This window comes from Felis catus, chromosome B2 (assembly GCF_018350175.1).
Source record: "Felis catus isolate Fca126 chromosome B2, F.catus_Fca126_mat1.0, whole genome shotgun sequence".
NCBI classification, from domain to species: domain Eukaryota; kingdom Metazoa; phylum Chordata; class Mammalia; order Carnivora; family Felidae; genus Felis; species Felis catus.
In genome coordinates this window covers 138,997,055-139,016,203 of record NC_058372.1, presented here as the reverse complement: position 1 = coordinate 139,016,203, position 19,149 = coordinate 138,997,055, and the positions used below count along the sequence as shown (strand labels likewise).

The 19,149-nt window shown below is 37.3% G+C and overlaps 1 protein-coding gene across 1 annotated transcript in view; it reads right to left on the bottom strand.

Moving 5' to 3' along the window:
- Positions 1 to 531: 531 nt before the first annotated feature.
- Positions 532 to 19,149, bottom strand: part of SCAF8 (SR-related CTD associated factor 8) — a 91,410-nt gene continuing 72,792 nt past the window's right edge. The window contains 8 exon segments of the mRNA XM_023254520.2: positions 532 to 2,577; positions 3,562 to 3,780; positions 7,099 to 7,167; positions 9,768 to 9,912; positions 11,496 to 11,629; positions 13,726 to 13,882; positions 15,729 to 15,842; positions 18,361 to 18,461. Coding sequence (XP_023110288.2) covers positions 1,124 to 2,577; positions 3,562 to 3,780; positions 7,099 to 7,167; positions 9,768 to 9,912; positions 11,496 to 11,629; positions 13,726 to 13,882; positions 15,729 to 15,842; positions 18,361 to 18,461 — 2,393 coding nt within the window. The 3' untranslated portion in view covers positions 532 to 1,123.

Genomic DNA, 19,149 nt, shown 5'->3' with positions numbered 1-19,149 from the left:
TCTGGCTTCATGCCTAACTATGTTAAAAAAGAACTGCCAAACTGTCAATGCATTTCTTTACAATATTTCTTATTTTACCTTCATAAAGGCTAAGAGTTTTGACTATGAGCATTGTCAATTAGCCAAATTTCTCTAATTTTCTATCCGATTTTAAAGAATATTTTATAATCTAAACTATCAACTATTTTTCTCTGTACGTACATGAAGACAGACATACAGAGAAACAGAAAAATCTACATAGGATTTACACAATAAATATATACAGATATTACATACATACTAATGAGACTGCATGATTTTTATATCAAAGTACATGTTTTTCCACCACACAGTTCTTCATTGTTATCAAGAGTAATAAAAAAACTTCTGCAACAACTAAGCACATGCTGCTAATGATCCAACGTTTTAAGAATTTGTAGATTAAAAAAATACAATTCCTAGAACACTGTTATCAAACAAATAAGTTTTATTGGCATCTAAAAACAAAATTCACCCAACATTGAAACGTACTTTAATATTTATGTTGTTTTCTTTTTTTTTTTTTTTTTTTTCTTTTTTACTCACTGCAGTATGAGGAACAAATCACAAACACTTACTTTGGAGAAACAGAGACCATAGTGTAGATTTTACAAAATCACTTTTTAAAATCTCTGTATTGTGCTCCTCAAATATCTAGAGCCAGTCTTTGCATAAAATATCACAGCTTTGTCTATTACTTTAAAATTCTGCAGCAGCCTAAAGATATGGATAAGATATACCACCACTTGCTATTTTGAAATATATCTATTACCATATCCAACCTAATGGTAGTATCTAAAAAAATTCTTTCTTCCATAGGAAGTCTCTGACAAGCTGTTATTCATTTCCTTGAAGTTAAAAGAATCTGGGGGCAACATTTATATTTTATCAGAAAAATAAAAAAATGTTTACCTACCATGTTCATATTAAGAACAATGTCTATACAAGTCAGTTGTACAATTATTTTAAGAGAAAGGTGAACATGAACATCAGATTAACTTAATTCTGGCAGACAAAAGTGAACAACTATGGTCCAGTCAGCCATTAATCTATTACAGAGAGATGACAACTTTACAAAAGGTATCTTTTACCTACTGAGTGATGATTATGTCCCCTCAGTTTCTGTGCTTTCTACCACTGGTTCACTTTCTATATCAGCAACTGTGTCACTCTTCTCCTTGTTTATTTCACTTGAAGATGTCAGTTTTTCATAAAGTTCAGGATCATTCTGTACTGGTAAAGGTGGTGGTTGGGCATGTCTCTCAGTATTTTCACCGTTAACCTGAGGCACGTTATCACCTTTTCGTTGAGAAGTGGCCCCTTCAAAAAAATCAAAAACCCGAGCATGAGGAGGGGGGACCCAGGTGTTTTGAATTCTATCTCGTCCAAGACGGTTTCCATTAATTTCTCTGCAGAAATCAAAATCTCTGTCATCCCTATCCCTTTGCCTCTCCCAGGGTCTTCTGCGGTCATCAAAATCTCTGTGAACTTCTTGTCCAAATCCTCTGTTCCAAGGACCACTTCTAGGATCAAATCGATAATTTCCAGACCGAAATCGACCTCTTTCTTCATGTAAGCCTTTTGGACCACCATAGACAGGCAGAACCCGATGTTCTCTCTCATCAAAATCTCTGTGCCCCCAGGGCTTCTCTGGATTAAAGCCAAAGTGGTCTCTTCGACCAAGATGATCTATGCCTGGCCTCACAAGATTCTCTCTAATATCAACAGGAGGTCTTCCAAAATGATCCCTACCATCTAATGGAGGCCTTCCAGGACCTTCTCTTGGATCTATAGGCCGTCCAACCACATCCCTAACATCCACCGGGGGAGGTCTACTAATGCTTTCCCTGGCTTCCATGGGAGGAAACCGGTAATCTCTATCTCCTTCCTGTTGAATGTTATCATTCCCGAGTGGTATCCTTTTCTCTGGATTAGTAACACTGTCTACACTTTGTCTTCCAGGAACCAGAAAAGGTCTTTCTGGCTGACTAAAAATATCTCCTGGAGGAAACGGACCACGGGGTGGTGGATGAAGAGCTGAATCAAGTACCGACGGGGGAGGGATTCCCCGCTGGGGTGGGATTCCAGGCTGTATTAAAGGGAATCTTGGTCCAGGTGTCTGTGGTATTAGTCCCGGACGAATGTCTAACATTGGCATTGCAGGCATCCTTTGACCAGGGAGATTTAAAGGGGGTAAGTTTTGAGGCCCGGCTGGTGGCTGTGTTCCCAAAAGTCCAGCAGTGTTTGGAACATTTGGTGGCTGTACTCCTATTAGTCCCGAATTATTAGGAATATTTGGGGGTAGCACTCCCAAAAGTCCAGAACTACTTGACACAGTTGGTGGCTGTAGTCCCAAAATTCCAGAGTTATTTAGAATATTTGGTGGCTGGGGTCCAATAATCCCAGCACTACTGGAAACATTAGATGGCCGGACTCCAATAATTTCAGAATTACTCGACACATTTGGTCTTTGGACTCCCAAAATTCCAGAATTGCTTGTCACATTTGGTGGCTGTCCTCCTAAAATTGCAGAGCTACTTGAAATATCATTTGGAATCACTAAAACAGAAAAAGGAAAAATAACACACATAAAAATCATTCATGTAAAAGGAAACTATATTTATAGTTACTAATGCTTTAATTTCCCAGTAGTTAGCCTAGAGTTAGCTGCTTATATCCCCCAACAATCAAGATGCACTAGATACTAAACAAAACTTAAAGCTAAAATTACTATGCATAGTGAAATTTAAATATTAAGACATAAGTGGGGTGTTACCTAAGATCTTTACATAAAACATTTAAAGGTGGGTTTTGTTTTTTTTTAATGTTTATTTTTGAGAGACAGAGAGAAAGAACATGAGTGGGAGAGGGGCAGAGAGAGAAAGGGAGACACAGAACCTGAAGCAGGCTCCAGGCTCTGAGCTGTCAGCACAGAGACCGACGTGGGGCTCGAACTCATGAGCAGTGAGATCTTGACCTGAGCAGAAGTCAGACGCTCAACCGACTGAGCCACCCAGGCGCCCCAAAACATTTAAAGTTTAATAAAAATGTCAGGTATTGTAGAATTCTCCACCTTTAACAAAAGTCTTTCTAAAGCACAAATTTTAATATACTAACAGTGCTGCCATAAAAGAGGACTGGCTACTTTGAAATATCATATTTCTCTTTTAGACCTGGCTGAAAAATACTGGAAGAAGTAAGTTATTTATACCTAATCTTTGCTTGTTCTAATCTTTCTCTAAGGATACATATTCTGTGAAACTGTATTTTGATAACAACACATTGATGCAGTCCCAATAGGCCAAAAAAAAAGGGAAGGGAAAGGTCTTAAACGTGCCAAAATCTACACTATCCTGAACAGAATGCCAACTTTTTCTAACAGAAATTTTAGGAGATAGTGATCTCTTTTGAAACACTGCAACATTTCAATACTGGTGCACTGAACTGGGTACAAATGTGCAAGGCATCTCAGAATTAAACACCAATGTAGAGGAGTAGTGCTTATGATTTAATTTGTATTTCTGGGGAATCTGTTTGTTTTACCTGATCTGGTGTTTTCAGCAGAAGGAATCTGGTGGTCTATAAGATGAGGTACTTTTTCTTCAGGCTCTGCTTGTTTAGTTGGAGGATTAAAAACATTTCCAGCTGGCAGAGCAGAAGTAGCAAGATTGCTGGCAACAGAACCACCCGGTAAAACAAGACTACCAAATCCAACATCTTTCACGGTTTCTGGAGTCATGGATAATGGCGGCTGCACTAAAGCTGTTTAAAGAGCGAGAAAATATATTTCAGATTTAATTAGGCAAGCAAATCATGTGTTAAGTTAAAATATTAACTATGACCAACACTGCCCTTGCCAAAGTTTTCAATGACTTCCTCTCCTCTCTCCCCAGTTTGGTAAGACTACTCAGTTACTGTGACATACTGAATTCTCTTCTGGTCCCTCTATTTTATTTATAATGAAAACTAAATTCTCACAGCTTGTCTGTTTCATTTTATGGCATCTCTTTATTACCTAGCACATTATATAATAATTGATGCTCAGAATGACAAATCAGTCATCATGAAGAGGCTAAGTTACATTTAGAAAGTTTTACTTTTTTTTAATCAGGGAAAACAATTTTTGGAAATATTTTAAAGTGTTTAGTAAAATATGGACCAGTACTTTAGAATACAAAAAAAAATCATAATTTCCAAGAATGTCAGTACATGAATTTCTGAATATACAGAAATGATTCATGCAGAATGACAAATACACACAACAATACGAATCTGCTCAAACCCCCTGAAATTATAATGTACTAATGCCCTTACATTCTCTACTTTTATCAAATGAGGTTAGAAACCCCATCATATAAGCGGTAATGTGAACTACAAATAAAAAGGTATGAACATTCCATGTTTTAAAAATTTTTTTCCAAAAAAATTTTTTAATGTTTATTTTTATTTTTAGAGAGAGAGAGAGAGAGAGAGAGAGAGAGAGAGAGAGACACACACACACACTAAGGGCAAATGGGGGAGGGGGGAGGGAGGGAGGGAGGGGGAGAGAGAGAGAGAGAGAGAGAGACAGACAGACAGACAGACAGACAGAAGGAGACACAGAATCAGAAGCAGGCTTCAGGCTCTGGGCTATTAGCACAGAGCCCGACGGCAGGGGTGGGGGAGGGCTCGAACCCATGAACCATGAGATCATGACCTGAGCTGAAGTTGGACACTCAACCGACTTAGCCACCCCAGAGCCCCATGAACATTCCATTTTATTTTCATTTTTTAAAATTTTTTTTTTTTTTTAAATTTTTTTTTTCAACGTTTATTTATTTTGGGGACAGAGAGAGACAGAGCATGAACGGGGGAGGGGCAGAGAGAGAGGGAGACACAGCATCGGAAACAGGCTCCAGGCTCCGAGCCATCAGCCCAGAGCCCGACGCGGGGCTTGAACTCACGAACCGCGAGATCATGACCTGAGCTGAAGTCAGACGCTGAACCGACTGAGCCACCCAGGCGCTCCAACATTCCATTTTAAAGAATGAGTAGAAAACTCTGTTAAGTGTATATGTCATTTATATCTTTAAAAAAACCAGAACTAGAGGAATATAAAATCACAACTAAGCCATCAGAATTTTTAGTCCAATTTATGTCACAACACCATTTACATCATTTATTTGGGAATTTTAAGAACTGTTTTATCCTCACATTTTGACTCTAGCTTATCTGGACAAACTGCTAGCACATAAGAGAGCTATAAAATAGCAACAAAATCACCTGCAATCATGTGTAGGAATTATGAGAATTAAACAGTACAGTGTGAACAATGAGGACAGTACCTGGCACATGGCTATATTTCTCCTTCTCCATTAAACTGATCCCAGATTTTCTAAAATGAATAAGCTAAGGAAATGACTGGGGGAGGTAAGCTCTAGGATGAGTCTCTGAATGCTGAATTCAAAAACGGCTTCTAAATACTTGTCTAATTTTTTGAAAAAATAAACAATGCTTCCTAATTAACCAACAATAAAAAAAGAAGGATCCTAATCCTGTTTGAACACTAAAGGAGAGAAAAGAAGTTATAAATATAAGGGAAGTGGGTTACAGGTAAGTTCTCTATCATATAAACTCCCTTTACAATAAAATCCTTTGAACCAGTAATGGGCCAGAAAGCTAAGAAGTTCTCCAAAACTCATGTAGTCGTCTCAAAAGGATAAAAAGGCAACATGAAAGGTCTCTTACTCACTAAAGATAAAACAAATTGAACTTCAAAATGAAAAATGAGTGCAACTGCTCTAAAGTAAAAGTCTATTAATCCACAAACATTACAGAAACTGAAGGAGAAAGAAGGGAAAGGTAGAGAAAGAGAAGTAAGAGAAAGCCTCTTCTCCCCACTTCAGTCACTGGATATTACTGGAAATGCCCACAGAACTAAACTTGTGCTGAAAAATGGCACTTAGGGGCAAGAATTTAGCATCTACCACAGTTCTCCCATACAACTATACCTCAAGATAAGTAACTACTACCAGCTGGTAAGAGAAAGATTTCTTTAGTAAAAAATTCTAGGTAAGAAATGTAGAAAACTTACAAAATTCAAAAGATTACCACTTTACAAACAATGGAAAATAGATTAAAAAGCAATAATAATCAGTTGATGAAAAGATCAGATGAATATTGGAAGGGATTTTAATGACCAGGTTCCATTTTCTGAATGCTCTGATCCATCTTAAAATCATTAGAAGTGGGATAAGAAGAAACTGAATGGCAAAAAAACAAAAACAAAAAAAGAAATTGCATGGCTCCTGATGTGATATAATATCAAGTCTATATAACACTCCACCAGGTAAATATTGTTGCTAAAAATGTTGGAGCAGATCCTTGGCAAACCTTTGGTGCTAAAAAACTTCCTATGTACAGAAAAATCCAGAAGATGCAGGAACAAATTCAATACCACAAAGAAGGACAAATCAAATCCACTGTTTGGGATCTTGCATAGAGAAGTGAAGTGTTTCTTCAGCAAATCAAGATTAAAAAAGAAAGGAAGGTCTAAGCAGGACTCCTCTAGACTGAGATATTTAATACACAAAACAAAATCACACAAATGTGATCTGGGGCCTCTTCTCTGAATTTCAACTAAAACAAACCAGTTATAAATGACATTTTGAGACAACAGAGCAAATCTGAATATGGAATGACTATCATATAATAATGTTAGTTTTTTGGAAATTATTTAGCAAAAAAAAAGTATTTTTCTAAAAACTTTCATAATAGGGGTGGCCTGGGTGACTCAGTTGGTTGGCTAAATGTCCAACTCTTGGTTTCAGCTCAGCTGATAATCAGCCCACATGGGGCTCTGTGCTGACAGTGTGGAGCCTGCTTGGGATTCTCTTTCTGCCTTTCTCTTTGCCCCCCATCTGCTTGTGCACACTCTTTCTCTCTCTCCGGAAGTAAATAAATGAACTTTTCAAAAACTATGCTTTATTAAAATAAATAAAAACTTAAAACTTTCATAAAAAAATTTATAATTCACAAGAATGAGAACCAACAGGTTAACACCACCATGAATAAAGAAAAGTCTCAAAGTAGGAAACTCACATGTTGGTACTACTGGTGGAATAGCAGGTGGCGGTACAACAGGTGGTGGAACTGGAGGTGGCATGAAACCTACAAGGGAAAAAAGGGCCAGAAATAAAAGAAGACTTACTTCTTTTAACTCAAAGATTTCAACAGCTATACATGAAATCCTACATTCTTAAAACAGCTTTCCACTACTATGACCTTTTATTTGTGAATATATTTTCCATTTAAAAAATCACTTTTATAAACACTGTCTTATATTTGATCCTTAATAAGCTAGGAACAGACATTCTTATCACTATCACTTCCTATTTATTTGCTCATTTGTGGAAGTCCTATGGCACTCTCTATGATGCTGTACAATCAAAATTAACATAAGCCAGACACCTGTTTTGTAATTTAGAATAACTGCATGGGAAATTAAATATTGTATTTCCTTTTTTTTTTTTTAATTTTTTTTTTTACGTTTATTTACTTTTGAGACAGAGAGAGACAGAGCATGAACGGGGGAGGGTCAGAGAGAGGTAGACACAGAATCTGAAACAGGCTCCAGGCTCTGAGCTGTCAGCACAGAGCCCGATGCGGGGCTTGAACTCACGGACCGTGAAATCATGACCTGAGCTGAAGTCGGCCGCTTAACCGACTGAGCCACCCAGGTGCCCCTAAATATTGTATTTCAAGCTGCTGATAATACTATATGCAATAATGTTATTTGTAAAATGTGCTGCTGTATTTCTTTGCTATATATGCTGTTTATGTGCTAGATCAAATTATTCTAATAACCTTGGATGTTACTATATTATGCTTTGAGCATTGAAATAAATCTTCAACTTAAATATTGACTTTTAATAAATTTAAATGTCAAACGATCAAACAATAAATCTGTTTCCTTGCATTGTTAAAATATAGAACTACCAGCGGCACCTGGGTGGCTCAGTTGGTTAAGCGTCCAGCTTCGGCTCAGGTCATGATCTCGCCATTTGTGAGTTTGAGCCCCGTGTCGGACTGTGTTCTGACATGACAGCTCAGAGCCTGAGGCCTATTGTCTTCTCTCTCTGCCCCTCTCCTGCTTGCACTCTCTCTCTCTCTCTCAAAAATAAATAAACATTCCAAAACATTTTTTAAAAAATACAGAGCTACCATTAAATTCAATTAAAAAAACAGTGGCTAAAGGGGTGCCTGGGTGGCACAGTTAGCTAGTGTCTGACTCTTGTTTTCAGTTCAGGTGATCTGATTCATGGCTCAGGAGATTAAGCTCCGTATCAGGCCCTGAGCTGACAGCGCAGAGCCCGCCTGAGATTCCCAATCTCTCTCTCTCTGTGCCTCTCCCCTGCTCTTGAGCATGCTCTCTCAAATTCAATAAACATTAAAAGAAAAGGTGGCTAAAAATACTGTGACTATCAACAAATAAATGCTAGACAATGATACTACAAAGTCTATGTGATGATATGAGTTAATCATTGAAAATTATCTTCTGAAAAAAAATTTAAACAAATTTTTTAATGTTTATTTTTGACAGAGACAGAGCACAAGAGGGGGAGGGACAGAGAGAGAGGGAGACACAGAATCTGAAGCAGGCTCCAGGCTCTGAGCTGTCAGGATAGAGCCCAATGCAAGGGCTCGAACCCACAAACTGTAAGATCATGACCTGAGCCGAAGTTGGATGCTTAACCAAATGAGCCACCCAGCTGCCCCTGAAAAAAAGTTTTAATTCAGATTTCAAATACAGAAAATAACTGACAAGAGTAATCTTCCAATCTTTAAAATATAAAAAGATAAAATACTTATAAAACCTGCATTAATTTCAAAGTATGTATTTAATTATAATGTGAAAATTTTATGTTACATAGCAAATAAATTACAACCATTCTCAGACAACGAATTTATTTTTGGCCTTGTTGACAGTTTTAGGAATTCTGTACAATGGCTAAGAACTTAAATTATAGAAATCAAAGTACTTCTTTTCTTACAATATGCAAATCCATGAAGTTCAAAGAAAGATAAAAACAGCTTTTTGAAAAATAATATATATCATTTAATCCTTTGTGCTTTCCTCTCATTCTTCTAACCTCCCATGGGCTAATACTAAAAACTCTATCTCTAAGCTATACAAGCTATTATTTATATTTAATTGACGAGTGTCAAGTAATCTATAGTTTCTAAACTAGAAATGGTGATTCAACAAACTTTTATCAAAGATTAGGTCAAAAAAAGTATTACAAATTCAATTAGCATTTTAAGATACATTATCATTTGTAATGTCAAAATGAAAACCTAATGATTTTTAGGAATAACAATCTATATACATTAATACATACTTCCTGATGTATGAGTGGTAACTACAGACAATTCTGATACCAAAAATTCAACATAAACTTTAAATTATTTTAAGAGTACTTCAATGCTTTTAAAGGATTCCATTTTTTTCTCATCTGTGCTTCTTAAAGTGTGGTCCTCCAACCACGTGCATCACCTGGAACTTGTTAGAAATGCAAGTGTCTTGCCCCACCTCAGACTTGGGGAAGCAAAAGGAGGCCAGGCCCAGGACTCTACTTTAACATGCTCTCTGAGGGACCCCTACGTATGCTAAGGCTTGAGAACTGATGCTCTATATAGCATTTTAACCTGGAAAATAACAATTTAAATTATATTCTACGGAGAGTACACATAAGATGAAAAGTCCTTACCAGGAGGTGGTTGTGAAGGGTTAAAACTCGCTCGCAGAAAAGGAGGTGGAGGGATTGGACTGAATCCAGGAGGAGGAACCGGCATGGAGACCGGAAATGCTGGTGGAACTAAACTAACTGTAGGCACAGCTGGCGCCACTGGAATCTTTTGTGAATAGAAAATAAAAAGCCCATAAATTATTCTATCCATCTGCAATGAATACATCTTGGAACAACTAGAAGTAACTTATTTCTATTTCTTTCTAAGGAGGTAACAAAAACCACTGTATTAAGTCGTCTTGTTATTTTCCTTTTTGCACACTTGTAAGTGACCCTAACTTAAAGTAACAGCAAGGCAGTATTGTCAACAGATAGTATACATAGAGGCTGAAATCTATCTTACATTCAAGTGATGTACAGAAATGGGCACCGACCTGAAGAGCGAATATCATGATCAGTTTTCAGCTGCCATCCCCCACTAAGTTTATAATACCTACATATGGTAAGCAACCTAACCATTAGGAAACCTGTCAGTAACAGTTTCAAAATGGCTTGAATTTCTCTTAAGTTAATTTTCTACTCCTATCATAAATATTTTATACTCATCCTAGGTACAATAATTCGCAAATATTTACTTGTACCATGGGTGTACCCCTTTCCTAAATTTCACATTTCTCAGTGGTCTATTCAACATCTCAACTTCATTGTCTGAAAGACTCCAAACTTCACATGCACAAAACTGAACTCATTGTCCTGACCCTTCTCAGATAATGATAACTTCATCTTTCCAATTTTGCAAACCAAAAACCTTGCCTCTTCTCTTTCTCACAACTCCAATCTAATCATGCCATGAAGTCCCACTCAACACACCATCACTATACCCCGATTATCTGAGCACTTCTGATTCCCTGCACTACCAACAGTCCACGAGTCACCATCCGCTCTCATCTCAATTGCTCCAACGGTCTCTTCACTGGTCTCCCTGCTTTTACTAATGCCCACTAGTCTACTCTCAGAATAATAGCCAGTACAATCCTTTAAAACCAGATCTTTTAAAACCTTTAAAGCCAGATGAAGTCACTCCTTTCTTCAAAATTCTGCAACAGCACCCCATCTCAGAGCGAAAACCAAAGTCCTATCAGAGATCACACTCCTGCTAAGCTGCCTCTCATTCACTTCACTCTAGCCCACTTACTATTTGGAAAGCACCAAGCACACTCCTGGCCTAGAGCCTTTCACTGGCTGTTCCTTTTGCCTGGAATGCTCTTCCTCAGGTAGCCACATGGTTAATTCCCTCAGCAACTGTTGCCACATTCTCAATTAAATCTACTCTGACCACTTAAAATGATAAGCACCTGTCCAGGTACTCCTGACAATCCTTATACTCTCTCCCTTTTCCTTCTATAATATCTCACAAACCCACTCATCTTGCATTTTCTGTCTCTCCTACTGAAAACCAAAGCTGCATAAAGGCAGGGACTTGTGTGCTTTTTCCCCACTGATGTATCCTTATCCTGGGTGCCTAGAACAGTGAATGTCATAGAAGCAGGCAACAGCATGTCATAAATGAACATTTAAATATATAGGCCACCATTTCTAAAAATAATTTCTTTTCCAAAAACTGTTGGGACTAAACTGCTATTTATTTTATTTTGGACAATTTCTTCCAAGTTTTATAAAGTAAATACATGAGTAAAAACAGAAATGTAAGACAACACATTAATAATAACAGAAACATCCAGCACTAACCTGTAACATAGCAACAGGTGGAGGAAAAACCTCTGCCTGGGTTGTGACCACTGTCTCCTTTTCAACTGGAGTTGGGCTCTGAGTTGTCTGGACCGTCTCTTTAACAGGTTCTGAGCTTTTCACAGTTTCCCACTCTAAACAAAATATTTGAAATTGATTCCTCTGTGTAGGTGCAAAATTTTCATTTTATTTCTGTGTATACGTTTACTTCATCTCTAAGTCCTCCATGTACCTTGGCACATCTTTAAGATGTGTCCACAACTATAAGGGCCAACCTAGGTTTTGCCCAGATAAATCTGATGAGAACACCAAGGAATCCAAAGCAGCATGACACAAGACAGAAACGAAAGACACTAAAATATTTAGTCTAGAGAGACCACTTAGGACATAATAGATACAGACCTCAAAGACTATCTGATATAAGAGGAACCAATCTTATTCTATATTGTGTCACAAGATACAAGGGGAGACCAACAAGGAAGGTATTATTAACCCAATAAAGAAAAATCTTTCAGGGGTGCCTGGGTGGCTCAGCTGGTTAAGCATCTGACTTCGGCACAGGTCATGATCTCGCGGTTCGTGGGTTTGAGCCCCACGTCGGGCTCTGTGCCGACAGCTCAGAGCCTGGAGCCTGCTTTGGATTCTGTCTCTCCCTCTCTCTCTCTACCCCTCCCCTGCTCATGTTCTGTCTTTCAAAAATAAATAAATGTTAAAAAAAAATTAAGGAAAATCTTTCTAAAAATATAGTTGCGCAAAAATAAAGCAAAGAAGCTCTCATCATTCCTCCAATGGTTCTCCATCTCCTTCAGAGTAAAGATCAAAGTCATTATGATGACTAATAAGACTTTATATGACTGCGTCTCTCTGTACACCTCTCCGACTTCACCTCCTACTCATTTGTCACTAACTTTGCTCAAACCATGCTGGTGTCTTATAATTTTTGAAGAGACTTTGCACTTACTGTTCCCTCTGTATAGAATGCATTCTCTCCAGAGAGCTCCACATCTTACTCCTTCAAACAGCACTCTCTCCATTAGATCTTCCTCAACTATGTAAAACTGCATTGCTCCACAGCAATACTGTCTATATCTCCCTCCCTGTTCCCTGCTTTTTCTTCTTAGAACTTATCAACATAGAAATACTATATAGTTTACCTATTTTATTGTATGTTTCTTTTCACTAGAACATGGGTTGGCAAACTTTCCCTATAGTATTTTAGACTTTGTGGACCATACGTTCTCTGTTGCAACTACTCAGCTGCTGTTGAAAAAAAAAGTCATATAAAGGAAGTAAATGTAAGTGAGTGCAGCTGTATTTCAATAAAATTTTACAGAATAGCCGGCCAGCAGGATTTGACCTATGGCCTACAGGCTGTCATCCCCTGTACTACAATGTGCATGCAATCAGAGGAAGGATTTTTGTCTGTCTCACTACTATAATCTCAATTCCTAAAATCACGGTTGGCACACAATAGAAACTAAAATATTTACTGAATGAATGAATGTTTTGGAGGAATATTCATCAAGAAAAAAAAAAAAAGACTGACAAGAAGAAAACACTGAAAAACCGTTTAGAAAATATGCGCATTGGCCTGAAAATGAAAATACCCTGAAAATTAGCTTATTTTGGTAAAAGAGCTAAGACGTGAAGAAATAAAAGCTACATATACCACATTTCAATTACTTTCTCAAGTATCCATTTTAAGATTTCTTACTGGTTACAAATGCTAATCATTTTGTGGATTTATAACTGGTATTTTTAAAAATAAAAACACAAATTGAAAAAAAATAGGCGAGATGATCATTTAGTTATAAGCATTCTAGAATTACATACATCAGAACTATAGCTCTTTAAACATTCTATTTCTGTCATTCTCAACATGGATACTAATCAAAATAATCTAGGAAGTTTTTCAAAGAAACATTTTAAGTCCCCAGTTCTTATTTAAATGCAAGGAATTGAAATATTTAGTTTCTAAAAGAGCAAATCTAAAAGACATACAAGAAAAATACTACATTTATAGATTTCTAAAACACAATACTCAGACACTTAGAAATAAGACCTATTAAGCATATACATTGGAAAAGGCAGTGTTTCCATTTTCTTTTCCTTCTGGGGAGGGCAGTATCCAGGAAATACACACAGTTCCCTTATGATCCAAACTCTAATCAATTACAACCTTTTAAGCACACTTTTTGTTAAACAATAAAACTACCCTTAATGTTCTTACCAGTATTTACAGTTTCCTGGTCAATCATGCCTCCTTCTGCAAAACCTTCCAAGTCATCCACTTTAACTTTTTCCCATGGTATGTATGTAACTCCAAGATCCACATCCCAAAATTGTTTATATTCTGTTTTTACACCTTTGTTTAAAGCCCAAGCAATCTATCAGGAATGAAGAGAAAAAAAGAAAGCTCAGGTATACTGTAAAAACAAAGTAAAATGTTCAAAACTGTATGTAAACTATGTGAATAAAATTAGTTGGAGAGCAAAGCCTCACTGGATGCTAGAAAAATAATAGTAGCCAAAGTTTTTCCACGTATGTCCTGTTTTTTGTTTGTTTTTAAAATAAAGCCTACACTAGAAAGCAATGGTATTTCTAACATGGGATTTATTCCACTTCTTACTAACACTTTAAAAAATCACATTTCCAGGGGCGCTTAGGTGGCTTGGTCGGTTAAGCGTCCGACTTCGGCTCAGGTCATGATCTCACAGTCCATGAGTTCGAGCCCCGCATCGGGCTCTGTGCTGACAGCTCGGAGCCTGGAGCCTGTTTCGGATTCTGTGTCTCCCTCTCTCTCTGCCCCTCCCCTGTTCATGCTCTGTCTCTCTCTGTCTCAAAAATAAATAAACGTTAAAAAAAAATTTTTTTTTTAAATAAAAAAAAATAAATAAAATAAAAATCACATTTCCAGAAACAATCAAATCTACTTTTCACCATAAAAATGTCAACCTTGGGGCGCCTGGGTGGCGCAGTCGGTTAAGCGTCCAACTTCAGCCAGGTCACGATCTCGCGGTCCGGGAGTTCGAGCCCCGCGTCAGGCTCTGGGCTGATGGCTCAGAGCCTGGAGCCTGTTTCCGATTCTGTGTCTCCCTCTCTCTCTGCCCCTCCCCCGTTCATGCTCTGTCTCTCTCTGTCCCAAAAATAAATAAACGTTGAAAAAAAAAAATGTCAACCTACATTAGCAATAATTAGAATAGTTAGAATAATTTAAATAAAATCTTGGTAGTCCAGGAAAGGAGACAATTTAGTTTACATAAACTCACTGCCATGAAATGACAAAGCATGGGCATAATAACCCTGAAAGTAGATATCTTAAAGTTTTTAACTCAGTTGCAGAACCTGATGGAATAAATTATCTCCAAGTAGCGGAAATAAAATGTTAGCCACAGAAAAATACACAATTAACAGTTTAAAGGCAGAGGGAAACAAAACATGTAAGTCCTTCACAGTGGCCTTTGATTATAACACAAGATGTGAAAAAGGAGAAAATAATAATGTAATTAAGAAGTATGATTAGGAAGCACTGGGAGGGAGAAGTGAATGAAAGATAAACTTGTTGGGGCGCCTGGCTGGCTCAGTCAGTGGTGTGTGTAACTCTTGATGTTAGGGTTGTAGGCTTGAGTCCCATGTTGGGTGTGGAGATTACTTTAGATGTGGAGAGTATTTAAAAATAAAATGAAGGAAGGAAGGCATGCAGGCAGGCAGGCAGGCAGGCAGCCTTATAAAAATGAAAAAGTTCTGGGGCGCCTGGGTGGCTCAGTCAGTTGGGCGGCTGGCTTCGGCTCGGGTCATGATCTCGCGTTCCGTGAGTTCGAGCCCCGCGTTGGGCTCTGTGCTGACAGCTCAGAGCCTGGAGCCTGTTTCAGATTCTGTGTCTCCCTCTCTCTGACCCTCCCCCGTTCATGCTTTGTCTCTGTCTCAAAAATAAAACAAAAAAAAATAAAATAAAAAATAAAAAATGAAAAAATGAAAAAATTCTGCTCATAAAATGGTGCCCTGGGTGACTAAGAGAACTACAAGTATGATTTCAAAGAATCACTGGACTAAAAGTTTTAGTCATTGTTTTACCTATATCCAATTCGATAACCCAACAACACTGAAATAATAAAGTTTCCTAGAGGTTTTCCCGTAACATTAAAAAATGAAGATGGATCAAATATATAATTCGAATATACATTCTAATAATCCAATAAAACAAGAGCATGGGTCCCTCCTCTCCAATCTTACCTTAATGACCTTGGACCCAATTTTATATGATCCAGAACTAAGTTTCTGAAGAGCCCGGAAAGCATCTTGTCGGTGAACCATGCAGACATACGCACAGCCCCTGGGAGGAATCATCTGTTAAGAAAAATTTTTTCTTTAGGTAAGGTGTAAGTAAGGCAATTCATTCTGGCATTATTTTATGGTTTTAATGAAACAAATCATTACTAATACTGAATGGTTTTCCCTTCTCTTCCTTTGGCTGTTTACTGGTACAATCCATGTACAACTAATTACTTAGTTTAAAAAAAATTCAAAACTTATTTGGGTTGCACTCTAAGCCATAACATAAGCAAAATCTTGATTATCACATGTCAAAGTTTTTCTAATGCACAATAAAGAAATTTTTAAAAATGTAAAAAGATATGGATACACCACCAGGTAAAAAGAAAATAATATTGTATGGCCAACATATCTGAAAGCACAGAATTTATTTATAGTATTTCAATTTTTCCACGTGTTACATCTAGCAATGTGAGAAGATTTTTGTTTAGGGAAATATCTTGTCCTTAATATAAAATCTATAATCTACAACAAATGATAAAACTAAAGTTTTTCAATTGTATAAAACTTCATTTTGTCCAACTGCTTCTGGATAAAGGCTTTACCAGAATAAGACAATAGCCTTAAGTGTTTACACTTTCACTCAGAGTTCACTTCAAGCTACTTTCCAAACTTCAATCCCAAACTTCTCAAAAGAGAAGTCTATCTCACCCCTTACATACTTCTTCATCTTTTACAATATAGATCCAACACTTGTACCAATGCACTGAAAAATTTTCTTCAACTTCACTAAGTGATAAATCTAACAGACTTTCTACTCAGTTCTCAAACTCTCTCAAAACCAAGTGAAAGGTTTATAAATTTTTCACCAAATTTTCAAATCCTGGATTTTATCACTAGCCATTCAATATATTCCAGTTCACAAAATAACTCGATGCCTACTGTTTATAAGCAGTATGCTCTTTAAAGGTAATACAGGGGCGCCTTGGGTGGCTCAGCAGGTTAAGCATCCAAGTTTTGCCCAGGTCATAATTTCTGAGTTCGTGGGTTTGAGTCCCATGTTGGGCTCTGTGTTGACAGCTCAGAGCCTGGAGCCTGCTTCGGATTCTGTGTCTCCATTTCTTTCTGACCCTCCCCCACTCGCACGCGAGCTCTCTCTCTCTCTCTCTTCAAAAATAAATAAAAATGTTAAAAAAAAAAAAAAAGGCAATAAAGAAGAGGGGAAGAGACAAGGCAAACTAATGCCCAAATGAGTGTGGAACAGGAAAGACTACAAATGTCGCAAGTATTATGACAATCCAAATGCTACTTGGATTCACGATCTATTCAGAGCAATGATTCCTGACTCTGCATTAGAATCACCTGTTTAAGTTGGGACACCGTGATAAGAACCTAAAGACACTGATCCCGCACATCCCTATTTTTTCAAATGTCAATACATTTCTGATATCTCAGCTAAGAGAAAATCAGAAACAAAATCAGAGGCTACATGATCAAGGAAGGGCTATGACAGTCATGTTTTGACAGGTGAAATTTAAAAAGACAAAAGATTAAGAAATGCCTATAACATTCTCATGGTGTAGAAAGAGGAATATGAAACTCCTAAGTTGAAACATCAATGAATCATCTATTTATTGTCTCTGCAACTCAGGCGAATCACTTAGATTCCTCACTGGTAAAATAACAACATGGGAATTACTTAACCAGCTTCTTGTGAGATTCCAAACAGATCATATATAGTCGAAAGTAGTATATGAAATGGTCAATTCATATGAAGAGTGCTGTGATTAATGTGGAAAAGTCAAATTTGGCCATTTAAAAAATGTTGGGATCTAAGACTAGAAAGGAAAATCAGCCAATTTCCCGGTAAATAATGATAAAAGGTCCAAACAGACATAAAAGTAGAACAGTGAATAAAATCAGAGGGCTAATGAATCAGAAAGCTCCTTAAACAAGCAAATAAATATAAAACATTCCATTACTTAGTTTTAGCCCCAGGGAAACACAACAGACCTCCAGGAAGAAGCAAATACTCAAAGAAGGGAGACTGGGTGGGGCCAAAGCACTGCAAGAATCAAGTTGAGGAGTGAGTTATGGTCAAGTTACTGGAGATGCAGTGGCCACACAGATTTTCTTGCCTCAGAGGGAGATGGGGAAAGGGGAGTGGACTGGCAAAAGATTGGGTCCCCAAGTCCAACTGTGTCTCCAATACTAGCTATGTGCTCATGTGCAGGTGATTACAATTCTGGGACTCAGTTTCCTCATTTTCATTATTTAAAAAAAGAAAAGAAAAGGAATTAAACTAGGTCACACATAGGGTTCCTGCTAACCCAAACATCTGATGACTTTAGGAACCAAGTGCTATACTGCTATAAAACCCCTAAGAATATTTTGTTAGAATTCCACTACGTAGGCAAAATTAATTGAGGTAAACAAAGCAGCAGAAATAAACACGAAATGATTAAAGTCAAATAATCTTTGTAAAGATGTGCAATATTAAAAAGGACACTACTGGGCTAATTACGAACCAAAGTGAGTCTTTGTATGTGTGAAAATCCTCTATATAAACTATTGTATAAGAAGTGATACTTACATTAATGGATTCAATTTGTCCAAACTCTTCAAACAGATTGGTTAAATCTTGCTGGGTTGCCTTCTTATCCACCTGACCAACCCATAAAGTAGTACTACATACTGTCAAGACATAAAAGAGACAAACGTTCTAAATCACACAGACACATTTACTTCTTGCAAGCAGCTGAGGAAAAAGCACTAAGAACAATAATTTAAGATGGATATTTAAAACTTAAGTGACATTTTTATCTGCTACACTTAAAATGAACTAAAATCCCAGGTATCCATTCACATCTATTATGAATCAACCTCTTGTGTGTTACCTGTTCTCAAGCTTGGCTGTACACTTGAATCACCTGTGGATACCTGGGTCTCACTCTAAAAGATGAAGGGCTATGGGGCATGACAGATGGGTACTGGGAGTTTTAAAATTCTGTAGGTAATTCTAATGTGCAACAAAGTCACAAAAACACTTCACTGCAATCCTAGCTGTGTACCTTTAATCTTTCTCTGCTGGAATGATTAAGTGGATGTTTCTTTCTAATCAATAGCTGAATTTGAAGATGGCACCTTATCCTTAAGGAAATAATTTGCATGGAGATATAAAAGGGAAAAGGCTGAATTAGAACCTGTTATCATGAAAAACTTAAAAGATACTTTATGGGAAACCACTTCCCTTTAAGAAACAAAGCTACACATGAGACATCTTACCTACTTTAAGCTGTATGGTTCACGCGTCCATGAACATTTTCTTTTCCTGAAGACACTTACTTGTAAAACGTTAACAACAGCTGATGTGTTTGTGGAG